This window comes from Chlorocebus sabaeus, chromosome 26 (genome assembly GCF_047675955.1).
Source record: "Chlorocebus sabaeus isolate Y175 chromosome 26, mChlSab1.0.hap1, whole genome shotgun sequence".
NCBI lineage: Eukaryota > Metazoa > Chordata > Mammalia > Primates > Cercopithecidae > Chlorocebus > Chlorocebus sabaeus.
The window spans coordinates 24,426,986-24,446,020 of NC_132929.1; the positions used below are offsets into that span (position 1 = coordinate 24,426,986).

The following is a 19,035-nucleotide window of genomic DNA, read 5'->3' on the forward strand; positions in this document are numbered from 1 at the left end:
AAAAGACTCCAGGGTTGATTTTATACGTATATATTAATGGTAGGAGAAAGGTGTCATAGTTTCTTGATTTTTGTAACAAAGACTGCCTATTCAGGAAAGCAAACGAAAGCATGTAAACATGATTTGCCCATCATTTCTCATCTCCAAATCTGCTATAATTTTATTTTAATTAAGTTATCTCCAAGTTCTTATTTTAATTATTTTCTCCAAAAAAAATCTCAATTAAGTGTTAAGCAGTATTCGTGGGAAGTGATCTTGCCCAGTAATTTTTACATTGAAGGCAACTACTCAGTAGCAACATCTCTGTGAGGTCAAGGATAAAAATATCAACTGGGGTAAAGTAGGATGGAGTGAGCTGATCTTTCAGGTCCCTTCTGGCTCTAAAATTTTATACTCTTTCAAATGCAGGACCCAGAAAGGCTAAGCTGAGCCATGCATATCCTACCCAAACCCAAGGAATTAGGCCAGGGATTTGTATTTTATTTTTCTAGTGAGCAACTATGTGATTGCCCAATATAATAACCTAGTTATCATCGAATATGGAACTGAAACTCAAGATTATTACTTCTAGTTTATAACTCTCTCAAGTAGGTGTTAATACCAAATGCTCAATCCTGGCCTTGAAACTCTTTAATCACAATATCTTGATGGAACTTAACTCTTAAGTTTCAACTCTATCAGACAAACCTTATATTACTGGCATTTTTTTCCTGCCTCTAATTCCAAATGTTGAAATTGGCTAATCACCATGCTCAGAATATCATTCTGGATCTTTCATGCATACCTAATTGCTTTGATCATAAGGTAGCAAGACTTTGGTTTCACTGAATCTTTCATACAAATTAAAAGCTGGTCTCAGAGAGTACTTAGATAACTAAAAGAATATAATTAATTCTATATGCACATATATAGTACATCCAGAAACTGGGCTTCAGAGTTTTATGCGAGTGAGCCATATTTATTTGCTTGTTTCTACATCAATACTCTTTGTACTTGGTTGGCATTTTTTGCCTAAATGAGACATAAATTTATTGTGGGCAATAAATAGGCTTCCAAACTCTTCACAAGCTTTTAAGAAACTCTTATGATGCATATTTCATGAAGTGGTCAGGCCCAGAAAACAGAATTTTGAATAAAAATCATTCAGTTTCTGAAATTTCATGCCCTTAGAAAGAATAGCATATATTCTTTATTTTAAGTTCTGGAATACATGTACTGAACGTGCAGGTTTATTACATAGTTATACATGTGCCATGGTGGTTTGCTGCACCTATCAACCTGTTATCTAGGTTTTAAGCCCTGCAGGCATTAGGTATTTGTCCTAAATATTCTTTAGGAAAAAGACATTTAGAGGCTAAAAGCTTTCTTGTATTTGTGACACTATGAAGTAGTAAAGTTTTTTGGCAACAAAACATGCAAACCTTTGGATTCGCTACAGAGTAGTTTTTTAAACCACTGACAAAAACATAAGACTTACATCTACTAAACTTTAAAACGAAAAAAGGAAAAAACATTACATACAACTTCTATAATCATTCTTGGTGTTCAATACCTCCTCTCGCTCTCAGGAACATACCTTTTCCCATTGTGGGTCAGCATTTTCTACAAGCAGAGGAAGTGTATCTTGAAATGCTTTCTGTATGCAGCCCTTTAGTTTTTCAAAATATTGCACAGACATCCATTTTGAAGAACAAGTCGACACGATTTCCAAAAGCTGCTTGTCCTCAGAATCACTGACGTGCTCCTTTTGGGTATCCCTTAAAAGAACCCCAAGTACAGTCAGGATGTCTTCCTCATACTGATAGATTTCCAGTTGGATCCGCTTGGCTTCCTGCATAGTCCATTCTCTACGACTCTGGTCTAGACATGTTTGTAATTCTGTCTCCTTCTGAAGAAGCAGTTCAGTTTTTTGTTTCACAAAGTCTTCTTTAGCTGCCGCAAGCACCTCATTAATTTTATTTCGGTGATCATCCAAAAATTGCCGGTAATCTTGCTCATTTTGTTCTTGGATTCTGCGGATTTCTTCTTGCTTTTCTTTGTTCCACTCACTCCGAGCCTTAGCTAACTCAGCCCTGATGACCACAGGGACTTCTTCGTTCTTTAATTCGAGTTCCCTCTGAAGAGAATGAATCTTCTCTTCCAATTCCGTTCCAGGAAGTATATTTTTCTTCATATTTTCAAGCTCACTCTTCCATTTCTCTTTAGCTTCAGAAACAGCAAATGATATCTAAAGAACATAACAACATGCATTTTAAAAGTCTTTATGATTCTCCTCCTTTGCAAAAAAATTAAAGAAACTATTTGGTTTAACCTCTGAAGCTAAGAAATTTAAAATCAAAATTAAAAGGAAATGTGATTTCAGGTAAGACATGATTCTAGAAACAGTAATACTTACACTATACTTAAACTGGTCAAAATATATACATAAATATGTGCTTATGTGTATGTATAGACACATAAACACTCACACATATAATTATATAACTAGCCAAAACTAATGTGAGAAAAAATTTCATGTTAGTTTTTTTAATACAGATACAATCTCAAATTTTATCTATGCCTCCAACAAATTAAGTATCTTTTAACTAAAGCAAAAACGGACTCATAAGGACTTTTTACTATTACTTAGGAATATAGCACACACCTGCATAATTACTTGCTGATAAGTGTAACTGTATTTTAATGCACTTTTAGTGGCTAGAACAATTCATTAAAGGACAATACCAAACAGAAAAAGTCATTTTTCATTAGTCTAATTTGTTTGTATGACAGAATAATAGAACTAGTGGATCACAGAAAACAACAGATAGTACATAACCAAAAAGTAATAGGGAAATCAAAAAACCTAAGCTCCAATCCTGACACCAATTTGCAGAGGAAGCCTAGCACAGGTGCTTAACAGAACAGAATCTGCTGGAATTAACTTACCAGCTGTGGAACTAAAGGCCCATTCCTCAACTTCTTTGAGTCTCAATTTCCTCATCTATAAAATGGGGATAATTACAATGCCAATTTGATAGCATCCTTTAGGATTAAATGACATAAGGACATAATCCATTTAAAGTACTTAGCCCAGAGCCTGGTAGATGATAAGGACTCAATAAATGTTATGTAGTTATTATTTTTGAATGCATGGCCTTGGAAAAGTCACTTAATCTCTTTAGCACTAACATCTTCACCCATATAAAGGAGTAGAGTAGATAATGACCTTGAGTCCCTTTCACTTTTAATATTCCTGACTGAATTTCTAACTGAATTCTAAGAAGGCACAAGGACACAATAGTGTCAAAAGACAGAATTGGGCATCTCCAAAGGTTTGGTCTAGACAATGGTGGTTACCATTAATCAATACTATATATATATATATGGCTGGGATGATGGGATAGAGTATCTACTAAATAAATTTTCTGCTAAAGGAACCCAGTATCTAAGGTGAGCTTTACAAAAGAATTCACTGCAAAATTCCTTTGCTACCAGCAGAATAATTCGGTAGTGATGTGAAACATGTTTAAATAGTGTTTTTAGAGAAAACAGGTCATGTTGCAATGGATGCCTGGAAGTCATTCTCAGGTGCCTTGGACAGAGGTGATGGATTCCACGGAATTTGTATGACCTGCCCAACCTTACCAAAATGTGCATTTTCTCATGTGAAGTTCTACAAAGAGAATTTGACAGTATTCATCAACTCAGTGGTTCCCAAACTTTGCTGCACATTAGAATCACCTGAGGAGCTTTTAAAACTTCTGATGCCTAGGCCAGGGCCCATAGAAAACAAAGTTTAAGGGTAGGGGCCAGGCAACAGTATTTTTTAAAGATCCTCAAGTTATTCCAATGTGCAGCAAAGTTCGGGAACCACTGAACCAACTTAACTACTTCTGAATTCTAGAAACTGTCTTCACACTGTCACAGATCTCAACTAATCACTCTAATCTTAAAATAACTCTATAGCCAATGCTATGGAACTGGCCCTTTCTGGACCTCTTTTGGTTTGGAGGAAGGATGCACAACATGTTGACATTATTTTTTGTGACTGATATAATTATCTGGAATAGTGCTACTTACATCCAAGTATAGTCCAAAGACCAGCTGGGAGCCTGTTAGAAATGCAAATTCCAGCCAGTTGTGGTGACTCCCACCTGTAATCCCAGCACTTTGGGAGGCCGAGGTGGGCAAGATCATCTGAGATCAGGAGTTCAAGAGCAGCCTGGCCAACATGGTGAAACCTCATCTCTACTAAAAATACAAAAATTAGCTGGGAGAGGTAGCAGGCACCTGTAATCCCAGCTACTTGGGAGGCAGAGGCAGGAGAATCGCTTGAACCCAGGAGGTGGAGGTTGCAGTGAGCTGAGATTGCGCCACTGCACTCCAGCCTGGGAAACACAGTAAGACTCGATCTCAAAAAAAAAGGGCAAATTCCCAGGACACCCTCCAGACCTACTATATCATTATCTCTAGGAGGAAAGCCCAGGTAGCTATGCTTTAACAAACCCTGCAAGTGGTTCTCAGGCCTGCTGAAGTTTGGGAAGCAACAAAAACATTTTCTCTCATTTCTATATGTCTGCATTCACAAACATACAGCCTTCTATGTTCTTATGAAAAGATCTCTTGGCCTGTTTTATTTTCTATATTTTACTTAACTTTACTATTCTACTTGACTTCTGAGCTCTGAGACACATATCCTCACAATCATATTGTTTCGTCTCTCTCTCCCTCTTAAATTTCCTTTTAAAATATTTCAGACATACTAAAAAGTATAGAGAATAATTTCTCACGTTTGATCCATTTTCCTTATCTTTATTATCCCCTTAATTTTACTTTTTTACTACAAAAAGAAAACATATTTCAACCTATTATTTTATCTTTGCTATTAGATATGTTGCCTCAAAATTGAGTTGTTACTATGGTACAGATCCGAAATCTTCAATTTTCTTTTAATTTTTCTACACTTTTATTTAAAAATGTTTAATTCCGTCATTAACCTAGAGTTTATTGTGATACACATTGGGTAAACTTAATTTTTCCAAAGTGTTACCTGGCTATCGTAAGACTATTATGAAATAATTCCTCATTCCCTTGTTTTAAAACAATTTATTAAGCTTTTATTTATAGTAGGGACTACCTCTGAAATCTGTATGGCACTGAATTAAAATGAATTCTACTTTTGTGACTCAATACAGTCTGAGTTGTTGCTTTCCAATATATTCCATTACGTGTTAGGGCTTGACTATAATTTTTCCAGAACATTAAAAAAATTTCTAGTCCTTTTGTTTTTCCAAAAACATTTTATAGAATTATTTTGTCAACTTCAAATACATTCAGTTTGTTGGCATTTTGATTAGAATTGGTTTAAACCTGTAATTAAGTTGCAAGAGTACACATAGTTATAATATCTTTATCGTCCGGTCAAGAAACATGACATTTCTGGAAAGGAGAACTGGCTATTTACCAACAAGAATGTTATAAGACTACTGACACAACAGAGAAAACAATCTTTAAGCATGTGAAAGGATATTGTATAGCTGATAATAAACAAATATACACCTGTTCTCAATTTCATCTAAAGATAGGGCAAGATAGAATGGGAGCTATTAAATAGTTTCTAAGTTATCCTCATAGGTAGATACAATCTTTCTCTAAGAACAACTTGATATGACAAGAACACTTGCTAGGCTTTGAGCTACCGCTTAACATGCATCAACATGTTTAACCCTTCAACAATTCTATGAGTAGGTACAAATTCCAAGGACTGAGGTAAGAGAAGGGGTCAGGCAAGATGGCCTCCTGAAGTTTCTTTGCAGAAGAGCTCTTACCCTTTTGTTCACAGAGACCTCATGTTGTTCTTCCCACTTTTTCTGTTCTGCCCTCACAAGTGCTTGATACTCTGCAAGCTCAGGTAGTTCTCCCAGCCATCGCTGACGAGCATTTTGCACAGCTATTTCTACCTGTAGGACATTGCAAAAGAAAAAGGTAAAGTGGAGTATAAAATTTGAAAAAGACCTCATTTTCAAACAGCAATTATGATTTCAGTATTTTATACTGTATATCACTACATAATAAAGTTAAACTGACTTCAAGTACCCTACCCATCCCAAACAGTGGACTCTAATCCTTTTGTTGTAAACTTCCCAGAGCATCCCACACAAATGCCACATAAGAAGTGGGAATCTGTGAATGTTTGATGACCAGTACTACCTTAGAAAGTGTCATACGAAGTACCAATTACCATTTCCAACAACTCCTATTTATCTTGGGAAAAAGGAGAAGGCCTGCTGGGTGCCAACTGCTGTCTAATCACTACACCCACCACCTTCCTCACTCCTCATGCTCTACACATGTGCATGCACATGTACACTGATATGCTTTAGAACCCTATACCTGCGAACTTTCCTACTGTCGAGAATGAGTTTATACTAAAGAATGAGGGTGATACCTCTGAAGGCAAAAAATTAAGACTTGATTAATTATGAGGGTGATCTGGTTACAAATCTGCCACCAGTTACCAGAAGATTATGTTAAATAATTTTACCTTATTCCTTTATTTTAAAATACACATAGATATGCAGATATATGTATATATACATACATACACACAAAAGCAGGGTTGATATAAGAGACTGTATTTATCATTAAAGTGCTAAATATGTCAATGTGTAAACTCTATCTATGTACAAACTCCAAGGAGTTAAGAAATGGGGAAAAGACAAAGCTCCTGTAGAAATTTATCTACTTAAAAAGTTATTATGAAACATTTCCTTTCTGCTATATTACGGTATTTGCTTTAAGATTAATAATTTCATAAATACCAAAGCAGTACCTTTAAACTCAACTTTTTGTCTATGGAACCTTTTCTTAACTCTGTTGAAACCCCCTTCAGTAAACATTTCGGTAAACTAACTGAAGATATCCTTGGTACCATTACATATATTTGCCTGTATTTCCAGACTTTAAGGGTGCCCTGTAAAATCATGTAGAACAATGTAACAAATAAGCAGAATTTCAAGTATTTATCAAAAGCAGAGTGTATTTTCAAAAACTTTACATTGAGCCCTATCTTGTTTAAGAGTTTATAATAAGTAATAAAACTAAAATGATAAATATATAACAGATGCATCAAAGTCCAGGGAACTCTTGAGGCTAGAAACTCAGCCAGGTAGTCTGTGAGGTCAAAACTTTTTCCAAAATAATATTAAGACACTATCTGTTTTATTGTCGTTCTCTCATGCATAAACAGCACCGTTCTCCAAAAGCTGCATGCTGTGATCATGTCATTGTTCTGACAGCCAGTGGAATGTGTGCTTGGGTATCCTTGTTTTTTAAAAATTTCTCAGGTTTATTTTCCAAAAGTGTAAATATAACCCACATAAACAGAAGCTCTTTAGAGTCCCCAATTTTTTAAATTGTGAAGGAGTCCTGGGACCAAAAATTTTGAGAATCACCGTAATAGGTAAGAGAGATATAACAGATAACTCATCTTTATTCTGTTATAATAGGCTGTACTTTTCTCAGTATGGCATTTCTTTCAAATCAAGTAACTGTGTCAGTTACAAGCTAGTTTTGTGAGTGCTTCAAAGGAAAGGTATTGGCACCACTTTGGGGCGGCTAATGGGAATGATAGACAAAGTTCCATTTAAGGGCAGGCCTGCAGATCCAACTGCATCAAGTCTCAATACAAATGTTGTTAAATACCTTATGTGCTTAGGTTTACTTATCTATAACCACCTTAGTGGAATATTTTCCATAAAATTAGATATGAAAGATACATAATTAAACTGTGATTCATTCAGATGTAAAAGCACCCTCTTTAACCTCAGGCATCTTAATGCTTGGACTAATCTCAAAGGAGCAAATACTTTGTAAACTGAAAGAATATACAGAAAAACCGAGGGGTGACAGCTTTATGACAGAAATAGTATGAAGAAAAATTTAGGAACATGACAGGTTTTCTATCCTAGAAATGCACAAAATCTTAGAAGTATAAAGTTATGAACGAGTTCAATGATAGCATTTTATGTGCTTTCATTAAGTGACAGGCAGTTCCAAAAAATTTACTAGAATAAACCTGCCTTTTACCTGTTTGGCGATATTTTCACAATGCTTGAGTTCCAATTCAATTTCGAGTTTCTTCATAGCCCCCTTGATGGCTATGTCCTTCTCTTGTTCTAAGTGTTGCTGGATTATGCACTTCTGCTCTTCTATCATGATTGCCATCTCTTTCTTGGAAATAACATCACTGGTGGTTACTTGGTCAGTTTGGCTGCCACGATCTGAGGTCTTCTTTTTCATTGCCTTTATAGTTTGATCCAGCTTAGACTGCCACTCCTTTTCAAGCTGTTGAATGAGTTTTTCTTTGATCTGTTTTCAGAAGAAAAATCATAGGAGAAGAAAAATGTTCAAATAAGTTAAAAACTAGAATTAAAGGCTAGCCAGAAAAGCAATCACAGCTGTGTTTGAAAACCATCTAGATATTGTTGTAGTAATTATAAAAGGTTTAGAAATTTAGTCAATTAAAATACACTCTCAAGTAAAACTTGAAAGTTACTCTTTGAACTTAACTATATGACAAAAATCACATGAAAGATTTAAGTATGTTGTGTAAAGTCAGGAGATCTTGCTCTCAATATGCAACCTCTGGAATCTTTCATATTGCCACTAAAAGACAGCAGGATTTAAAAAAAAAAAAAAATTACAGTTAATGTGTTTTGCCATCAACACCATGCTCTCCACAAAGGACTGAGTAAATCTAATTAACGAACCAAAACCTGAACAATCTAAAAAATAGTTTTACTCACTTGAACACGTTAGAATCTTGTTATAATGTTAAATTTTACTAAATAGACTACATTCAAAAGGGAAGCAGTATTATTGGAAGAACATCTTAATGATTTTTCCACTTTAACAGTACAGCGAGGTGGAGCTAAAAACAGTCTTAAACTATGAAACAGCACAATTTGGTTTTCCCTTTTTCTGTTCACCACCTGGGTATTTCCACCTGTTTCCCTGGCTACCAGCAATTAATAGCCATTTTGTAAACAGAAGAATCTAGTTGAGACCAGGCGCAGTGGCTCATGCCTGTAATCCTAGCATTTTGGGAGGCCGTGGCGGGTGGATCACCTGAGGTCAGGAGTTCAAGACCAGCCTGGCCAACACGGTGAAACCCCATCTCTACTAAAAATATAAAAATTAGCTGGGCGTGGTGGCGCTTGCCTGTAATCCCAGCTACTTAGGATGTTGAGGCAGGAGAATCACTTAAACCTGGGAGGCGGAGGTTGCAGTGAGCTGAGATCACACCACTGCACTCCAGCGTGGAGACAGAGCAAGGCTCCGTCTCAAAAAAGGAAAAAAAAAAATCTAGTTTAAATAAGCTTGAGAATTTTTTTTGTTTTCATTTCTAAATAAGCTTTTAGGATCATACTTTGTTCCCTAACTTTCTAGGGAACTATTAGCATTTCCTAATCTCATTTGCTATTTAAGTAATAGAGGTAACAAATTATGTGCTTCTAAGACTGCCCATTACTTCTTTGTTTCTAATCCATGATATGGCTTATTTGTTTGTTATAAATATTAGTCTAGAGTTACAATCATTCCACAATATGAAATCAGATCATGGTTTCATTTCGAGGAATCGAAGAAGTGCCCATAAAACTTGTTATATCCTGAGTTGGGTCAAAAAGTCAAAAGGTGGCTAAATTCCTAAAAATAAAACTGGTGTGGTAACTGCTAATAGCTCAATTCCAATGGGTGACTATGTAAGTGCCTGGCAAATAAAACTTATGTATCTGTTCAGGAAGAACTGTCTTCTGAAGTTAGTACTACATTTTAAAAATGTGGTGACCAGAAGGAAATTTTAATCCACACCTCTTTCTGTTCCTTATCCCAATGTGCTTTGGCTAAGATCACCTCATTTTCAACTTGCTGTTTAATATCAGTTTCTTGATCTTTCAGCCACTTGCTCTTTTCCATCATAAGTGTATCTTGGTACTTTTTTTCAAGTTCCACCTGCAGTTTGCTTACATATTCTTCTCTTTCCTCCAATAGCTGTCTCTTTAAACAAAATTCAAATAAATATCTCTCTACAACACTAACAGTCTCCAAGTTAAAACATATGAACTTGTTGTGCATGGCTTGGATAGCAAAAAAAATCCCTCTAACTTCTAAAATGCACCTACCTAACTCATATTACAATTGTATAAATAAGCCTTAATGTGTATAGAAATGGCATCATGAATGGGAAGGTTGACCATCTTTGCCTTGTCTGCAGATTCATAGGCTTCACTGATCACTCCCCAAACTGAAGGATTCTGTGTATATGACTTTTTCCCCCTTTCTCTCAATGAGCCAGGTTAACATGTGAGGAAAGTTCTGTGTGCTAATAAAAGCTTTAAAACTTGGAATTGAGCTCCTATTTAACCTGCAACCTGACTCAGCAAGTGTTTCGGAAAACAGTGCGTGAAACATAAAAAAACACCCTTTAACTCTTATTGTTACCTGACTCATATATTCTGTATCCAGGTTAAGTCCCCTACCTAAAGCTAAGCCGCAGTAAAATAGCTTATGTCTTGCAAAGAAGAGCTACCCCAAAAGTGTCCTCACTTGTTCTAGAGTTTAATAAGATTCTCCCATCGTGTATGTGAAACATTTCCTTTAAAAAAAGAAAAAAAAAAAAGGTGTATTTTTGCCTACCTCTGAAGAATGTGAGAAGATTAGACAGTCTCCTAAATATAAAGATATTTAGTTCTGACTGGCTTATACTACTAAGGGCTTATATAATTCTATAGTAAAAAACTAATGAATTCTCAGAGAGGGAAGAAATTAAACTTCTAATGTTTTAAGTACACTGGCCCTTTAAGTGAGGGGTGGGCTTGGGGGAGTAGTGTAACCACAAAAGGACAGCAAAAGGGAGCGTTTTAGGGTGATAAAACTGTTCTGTATCCTGATAAACCTATAAACGTGCTAAAAGTTTATGGAACTATGCACCCAGTGGTGGGACGAAGTCAATTTTACTGTATAACAATTTAAAGTTTTTTTTAATTATACTTTAAGTTTTGGGATACATGTGCAACATTTAACCTCTAAGTTTGGTTTTTTTGAAGGACCAAATAGCAGTTTAACTTTTCTTCTTGGACTTGGGTACAAACACTCATGAGCCAAAATATCAGTCAGTAGCAGATATTAATTGTAACTGACCCATTATATGAGATCAAATTTTATAGTCAAATTGATTCTATTAAACATATCAGAAAATATTCCTGAAATGACCTCTTTGAGAAAATTCCTCTTATGTTCTTGCCAATTTTTATACATATAAAAGAATCACACTAGTGATTTCCCTATTTTAATTTTTAAAACATTACTGAAAGCTAAGTCCTCAATTTCAAGGTAATATAAGATCCTTTCTCACTTTTATACTGCCATCTCTACCTAAAACAGCTCCCTTCAGAAGTTCTTTTTCCACAAGATGATATGTATACATGGCACATTTTTCACCATATTAATCTATTCAACAACAATCAAAATATTGAATGAACTGAATTTCTCACCTGCTCTTTACTATTCTTTTTAAGTGTGTGGTAATAATAGCTTGTTTTAACATAACTCATTCAAAAAGCTCTGTATAGAACATTTATTTACGCATTTAAAAATATTTTCTAATCTTGAGGCAGATAGCTTTCAAACTGTGGTTTGTCACTGGTCCAAAGTGTGAAGGACAGTCAGGCCTGTTAAGGCTCTGGGCCAGGACAGGGAAGAAAAGAGGAGGTGTGACTGTTTACATGTGATTTTACTCCTGGACACTCACCAAGGGTGACTCAGAAGAATCAGGCAGAGTTGGAGAATCTACTCTAGCCCCTCCAGCTTCCCTGAAGGAGGTCATACGAAGATGCTGACCTTGCTGTCCATATCCTCCGTATCATCACTCTCCCTATCACGAGACCAACATTCAAATTCCTACTCTTCTCCCCAGAAGAATAAAATGACAATGAGGTAGTGAGAAATAAATGGATCCGAGAAAAAGGGCTCTGAAGGAATGCTCCGTGCGGCACTCACAGGACTACATAGGGTTTCCGGAGCAGTCAACACTGAGAACAAGGATCTGTGATTTTCAGATTTAAAGTGACACTGATCTTTTTTTTTTTTTTTTTTTTTTTTTTTGCCCTTTAGAATAAATGTGCAAGAAAAAAAAAATCACTTTCTCCTATCTATATGCCATTGTACACTAAGGTTTTAATAATCATTTCGGTACTTACTGTACTTTGTGAGCTATATGAGTGTGATACAGCCAAAAGTAAAGAGAACCTATGAATACCTTCGCCATTCACTTCTCTAGAACAAATGCATTCGTTTAAATGATAATACTGAGGCTTGAAAAGTGAAAGGATGTCGGTACAACATAAACTTGTACTGTACCTTCTCCTGAGTCTGTTGCTCCTTTTCAGTGGTCTTCCTGAGAGTCGATTCTAGATTATCCTTCTCTCTGCACACTTCTAGGTAACATTCCTGCACAGCAGTCATCTCCTTATTCACCTTATCCAACTCAGACCTTGGATACACAAAACCAGCAACTAAATGATTTAACCACAAAAAAATACAGGAGCTGCGTAACAAACGATTTTCCTCTAAATTATGGAATAGGAGAATGTAGTCTCTACAGCTTAAAAGGCAGCTAAACTCTTCATTCTCACCTCAGTTGCAAATGAGTTCTCTCATAAGCCTCAAAGAGCTGCTGCTTCTCCAAAGCATGCTTTGCTAATAGGCTTTCACGTATTTGAGTTTTCATGGCTTCGTGGTGCTGCTGATAAGTCCTCTCACACCTGGAAACAGAGCGGAATCAAAGGCAATGCCCAGTCTCACTACAAACACCAAAATGAATTGGCTTCCTTCCTTCCTCCTCACCTCATCCCTCTAATGCAAATTATAATTGAGATCAGATTACTTTTTCCCAACCAAAAGTGGTAATAATTAATTAATAACCAACAATCTTATGAGAATCTTCAAAATTTTCTTTCTTCAAATGTTTCTAGAGAACAATTAGACACTTGGATGTGAGAATGCCCCAGTCCTTCAAACAGAGATAGTAATCTACGTTGAGGACTTCTGTTTATAAAAAATTAATGACAGTAATTGAGGGTGTGGTTCCAAAATTTATATTAAACATAAATACTAGCAGTCCCCAACTCACAAGTAAGTTATGTTCCAGAAGTCTGTTTCCAAGTTTATGATTTGGTATTTGGAAGACATATTCCCTCTCACAGACTTTTTTCTTTATAAAGAATAGTTTCCCAGACGAGTCTTTAAAAAAAATATTAAGCTATAATATTTCAGTGAACTACAGTTTCAATGATACTATAGAACCCAACCCACTACACAACACTGTTTCTATGGAAAATGTGTTCCAAATTCTAATTTGAGAAGCCAGGGACTCATCTCTGCCAATCCAAGATATCAACAGGGTAGAATTCACTCTATCATTTTGAATCTTTTTGTCACAAGGAAGGGCAGGGACTTAGAGGGGAAAGGTACCCAGGAGACAGTCGTCAGGCATCTATATAGACCTTACCTATCCACAGCTTCTCGTTTATCATGGTCAAAATCTTGTACCATTTGTCTCATTTGATTACATAAGTCTTGATTTGTATTTCTCAGTTTTTCTTCAGTTTCTTTAAGTTCCTAGACACAAAAGAACATACTTAGTACTTAGAGAAAATAAACATCATTTTCACTGATTAGTTTTATCTCATTTTAAAATATTTTCTGTGCTTTCTCTCTCCTCTATAACAATATTTGACATATTATTTTTACAATTCTGCAAAAGAAAAAGTTTCTTCATGCTTTGATAAGAACATAGATTCATTTATTAGACAGGTAGCTTTCTGACAGGACGAAATGTTTAAATTTTGTATTGACTTTGAAATAGATAAAATGAAAATATTTAAACAGAGAAGTATTGGCTAGCTAATGCCTTAAAATAAGTCTCAGAGCTCAATAATCTTCAGCAACCATCTAAATAAGCAAAGTTTTACTTCTGGGTCAAGAGCTGACTGAGGAGGAAAGAATACCTCTGTCAGCCATGCTACCATAGAGACAGAGAACTGGAACTACACTAACTGACCTTCCCATGAAACTACTAACCAATAGTTCACTAGTAAAGGGAAATCACTGGAACTCAGAATCACCTACTAATACACTAGTCTACTAACTCACATCGCCTCTCTATTTGCAAAAACTCTGTTACATCTTCTGTATTTAATGAGGAAATAAAAATTCTTATAAAATATAAAAAACATTTTTAATCACCTGATTTTGTTGTTGTAAAACTTGAATTTCATTTTTAAGCAGCAGAATATCATCTCTGACAATATCAGAAGCAGAAGACTCAAGCCACAATTGATTCTTTGGTTTTTCTGAGGTATCTGTTTTAGTCTGAATGTTAAAAAGTCAAAAGTTTTTCAAGTTTTAAAAAATTCTAAGTTTCACTTTGAAATAATTCTATACTTTTAAAAAATTGCAAACAGTACAAATAATCTCCATATAGCTTTTACTCATCTACCTCCAATATAACTACAGCACAATGATCAAAACTAGTAAATTAACTATCAGGTAATCCACAGACCTTATACAAATGTTTCCAATTTGCCCCAAATGTCTGCTTTCTGGTCCAAGATCAAATCCATGATTCTGAGTGGCATTCAGTTGTCATGTTTAATTAGTGTCCTCCAATCTAGGACAGCTCTTCAGTCTTTCAAACCCATGACGTTTTCTAAGAATACTAACCCATTATTTTGTAGGATGTTCCTCAATTTGGAGTTTTTAGGTTTATTAAAATCAGGTTATGCATCTTTGGCAAGCATGTCAAGAACTGGTAATGTGCTCTTTGCAGGAGACACATGATATCACTATGTCTCACCACTGGTAATAATCAATTGAAGGTGGGATCTATCATCTCCATTGTAAACTTACTATTTTTTGTTTTATAATAAATGGTAAGTATCTTATAGGATACTTTGAGACAATGCAAATATCCTATTTCTCCATCATATGTTCTCCTACTAAGATCAAGCATTTATCCTATCTCTGTATGTATTCATTTATGTCATCATTCACTCATGGACATACATTTTATTCAATAAACACAATTTTTAAGACTCATGATAGACTTTGGCAAATTGCTTTCCAGAAATGCCATACAAACATATACTGTCAGGTAGTACATGGGTCTGTCCATCTCTCTTTGCCTCCAGTGGCAGTGATTATCTCTAAATAATTATCTTTGATGGGAAAAGAATATCTAACAATTGCTTTCATTTGTATTTCTTGTGTCATCACCAAAGTGGAACCTCTTATATACCTTCATTGTTCATTTGTTTTTCCATCTTCCCAGATTTATCTGTTTATATAATTTTGCATGTTTTCCTCTTAGTGAGTGTTTTCCTTACCTACGTTTCTTTTTATTCATTGATGGGGGTTACAAAGATTTTAAAAATATATCTACTCCATCTCACTTATTGTGTCCCTGGACTCGGAGCTGGGAGGTGGAGGTGGGCAGATCACTTGAGCCGAGGGCTGAAGTAACTCTGAGAAAAATCAGAGTTTAGATGGAGACTACCAAGAATTCACTATGGCAATAGAGCAGCTGGACAAAAAGAATACTCAAAGATGAGAGAGTTATTCCTTCGATCTATTGATCAACCAGACTACAGTGGGAAATGGAAAGGCTAAAAAACAGCACAATGCATGACCACTATCAACTGCTACACATGATAAAGCGTATCTGTATAGCAAATGCCATTAGCAACTTTAATACAGAACAAACAAAGCACCAAGACACCTGAGCTAAGGTTCAGACTCAAAATCAGGTTTCTAGTATCCTAAATCTTAGAGCACTCCCACCAAAATGCTTAAACTAATAAACTCTAATGTCTTAATACAAATTGAGAAACAAGCTTTCATCCCCATCCTCTTAAAGAAATGTAGGGCAACAATGAAAACAGCTTGATATAAAGATGTTAAATGTGCAGGGGGCAAGGCCAGGGGGAGTCTTTCTCATTTGTTGTTAATATTAAAACCTATGTTTTAGTCATCAAATACAGTTACTCAGAAGAAGGAATCAGGCTGGAAAAGATTTTGATAGCAAAAACACTGTTATTTCCAAAACATAAATTAGCCACAATTAAAATTCCACAATAATTAGCACAGAACATTATACATACTTTAGCAGAACTGTTTTAATGAACACAACTCCTAGTTTAAAAGAACAGGAGATAAAACAGTACTAAAGAAGGTGTAAACAATTATCTCCACCCAGGAGGAAAAGGAGTACACAACCTACATTCCTTTTCCCTCTTCTTTTCCTTCTCTTAGTTATTAGGTGTTTTATGTATTATTTTCTATTGGAAGTATAGATGGCTGATGATTTGTGAAATATGGAAGGGTAAAAAAAGGATCTATAAAGGAGAGCAGCCCTGAAGATCTCTGTGATAGCATGATCTTGCAAAAATATCTTTGACTTACTTATTAGTCATGTGTTTAGTTTCGATTTGTCTGAAATTGGCTCTGTAAACTCAAAAGTGTCACAAAGTACTCCAGCTTCATTTTCCTAACTGAAGAATACAGACGTGGATTTCAATGACTGACATAACCAGATTTTGTGCCTTTCCCATCTGTACTACTACCACTATATAATTAATGTCCTCATACAGAATGACTTTTGTTATAAGAACATGGGCCAGGAAAATCTCATAGAAAATACTAAAGGATTTCTATGGAGGATTTATTTTAACTAGATTTTAGAGCACTGTTGGTAAAAGCCAATCTTAAAGAAATGCAGATTCCTTGCTACAGAGAATACTTCCTTGTATTTACGGTAAAGGAATTTTACCTAATTGGTATCTCATTTACTAGGTGCTAAGAGTAACCAGAAAAAACATACAGGTGCTTTTCAACTTACAATGGGTTTATCGCCTAATAAGCCCATTGTAAGTTGAAAATATCATTAAGTCAAAAATGCATTTAATGCATCTAATCTATTAAAATCATAGCTTAGTCTGTCCTACCTTAAATGCCCTCAGAACACTTACAATAGCCTACAGTTGGGCAAAGTCATCTAACACAAAGCTTCTTTTATAATAAACTGTTGAATATCTCATGAAATTTACTGAACACTGTACTGAAAGTGAAAAACAGAATTGTTTTACAGGTACTCGAAGCACGGTTCTACTGAATGCATATAACTATTCCACCACTGTAAAGTCTAAAAATTGTAAGTCAAACATCCTAAGTCGGGGACTCTCAGCATCCCTTTAAAAATGGTATTTCCTTCTTTAAACTTTACTTCTAAAAATGTCAAATAAACCCCTGAAAGCCAAAGGTTTATTAATTTTAAAAAGTGTAAAAGGGCTGGATGTGGTGGTTCACACCTGTAATCCAAAACCTTGAGAGGTTGAGGTGGGAGGATTGCTTGAGCCCAGGAGTTTGAGATCAGTCTGGGCAACATTGTGCGGACCTGTCTCTATAAAAAATATAAAAATTAGCCAGACACAGTGGCATGTGCCTGTGTTCCCAGTTACTCAAGAGGCTGAGGTGGGAGCATCGCTTTAGCCTGGGAGGTTGAAGCGACAGGGAGCCATGTTTCCACCACTGCCCTCCAGCCTGGGAGACAGAGTGAGACCCTATCTCAAAAAAAAAAAAAAAAAAAAAATGTTTTTTTTAACTCGATAGGCTTTACAGACCTCAACCTCAATGCTTTTTTCATCCTTCTTCACTTGGTGGAGATCTTCAATTTTCTTATGACAGTCTTTGAGGTCATTTTGTAACTGAGACACCAGACGACGCTTCATTGAGTTGCTACCCAGCAAACGCTGTACTTCTGTCTTTAACTTCAGAATGAACTCATCTTTTGAAAGCTCTTCGTTTGGGTCTTCTTGTTGCACAATGCTAATGGAGAAATTGTGATTTTTAAGATTAAATCAAGTAATAAATCAGACATGGTTATTCCTCAAAAGCACTGACCACAGTGGTGAACATGTTTTGTCACCTACACAAATACATACTAGTATTTCAAAACAACTTTAAATGTTGTCATACACAAGGATTATCACCTTTGCCATGTCTCTATATACAGAAATACGTTTATTCACAGGAAGAGCCTTCTCAAGCTTAGTCCTGCTGCTCACTGTAAGTAGCTTAGAAATGTGAACTTTGACATAATTTACATTTGTGTTATTGGAAAATTGCACACTGTATATACATGCCCTTTATGACTCTCACAGAAACAACATAAATATTAAGGAAGAAAAGAATACTAAACACTAGCCATCCTAACCAACAATTTCTGTTATTTTTTTCAACTCACTAAAACACAAGTCTGGGTGAATATCTGAGTAACTAGAAAAACACAAAAATAAAACCATGCTAATTTAAACCCAATTTTAGTTTCAATAAATTTAAAGATTGGAAGATTATCTGCTTCCTTGCCATAATGAATTAACAAGACTAACTTTATCATCCTCCTTAAAAAACCAGCAAACCAAATAAAGCAAATAAAATAATAGTTTTCAATCACTAGACAACAGGCAGCAGAGGCCAGTGATTCCTGAGAAAAGGAAAACAAACAAGGTGAGCTCTAAGATTACCCCAGCTTTCTGCCTGGAGAGTGTCCAGGCCATAGCACAGGGAGATGAAACCCAAACAGAGCCCGGTAATCTCACTGAGTTTCAGAGAAAGAATTCAGAGTTTGGGGAGGCCAGAGTGGCTAGAATATGAAGCGGAGAAATACTAGGGAAAAAGAAGCTGCACAGAGAAAGAGCTCTGGAAATCTGTGTGTATACGTGTGGCTAGGGAAAAAAACACAGGAAATGAATAAGGCTGGGAATATGTTGTGTTTCAATGAGCCATAATGCAAAAACTTACTAATTTAAAGGGCATCAAATAATACCTTAGTAGTGGGGCTAAATTAGCCCTAGATTAAAGCCTTTTCTAAACCTGATCTATTAAAGTCTATAAAGAAAGCCTCGAAAGGATCAAACTGATTCCAAGTAACTTGTG

General features: G+C 35.7%; 1 protein-coding gene across 5 annotated transcripts in view; it reads right to left on the reverse strand.

The window, feature by feature from the left end:
* CEP152 (centrosomal protein 152) overlaps positions 1 to 19,035 on the reverse strand; it is a 73,396-nt gene that overhangs the window by 16,044 nt on the left and 38,317 nt on the right. For all 5 annotated transcript variants that reach the window (XM_073012152.1, XM_008016689.3, XM_038009964.2 and 2 more), the window contains exons 13-20: positions 17,721 to 17,925; positions 14,290 to 14,415; positions 13,553 to 13,662; positions 12,678 to 12,806; positions 12,403 to 12,535; positions 8,071 to 8,352; positions 5,811 to 5,942; positions 1,577 to 2,227 (exon numbers count right to left, since the gene is read on the reverse strand). In XM_073012152.1, the coding sequence (XP_072868253.1) occupies positions 1,577 to 2,227; positions 5,811 to 5,942; positions 8,071 to 8,352; positions 12,403 to 12,535; positions 12,678 to 12,806; positions 13,553 to 13,662; positions 14,290 to 14,415; positions 17,721 to 17,925 (1,768 nt within the window). The remainder of the gene's footprint in view (positions 1 to 1,576; positions 2,228 to 5,810; positions 5,943 to 8,070; positions 8,353 to 12,402; positions 12,536 to 12,677; positions 12,807 to 13,552; positions 13,663 to 14,289; positions 14,416 to 17,720; positions 17,926 to 19,035) is intronic.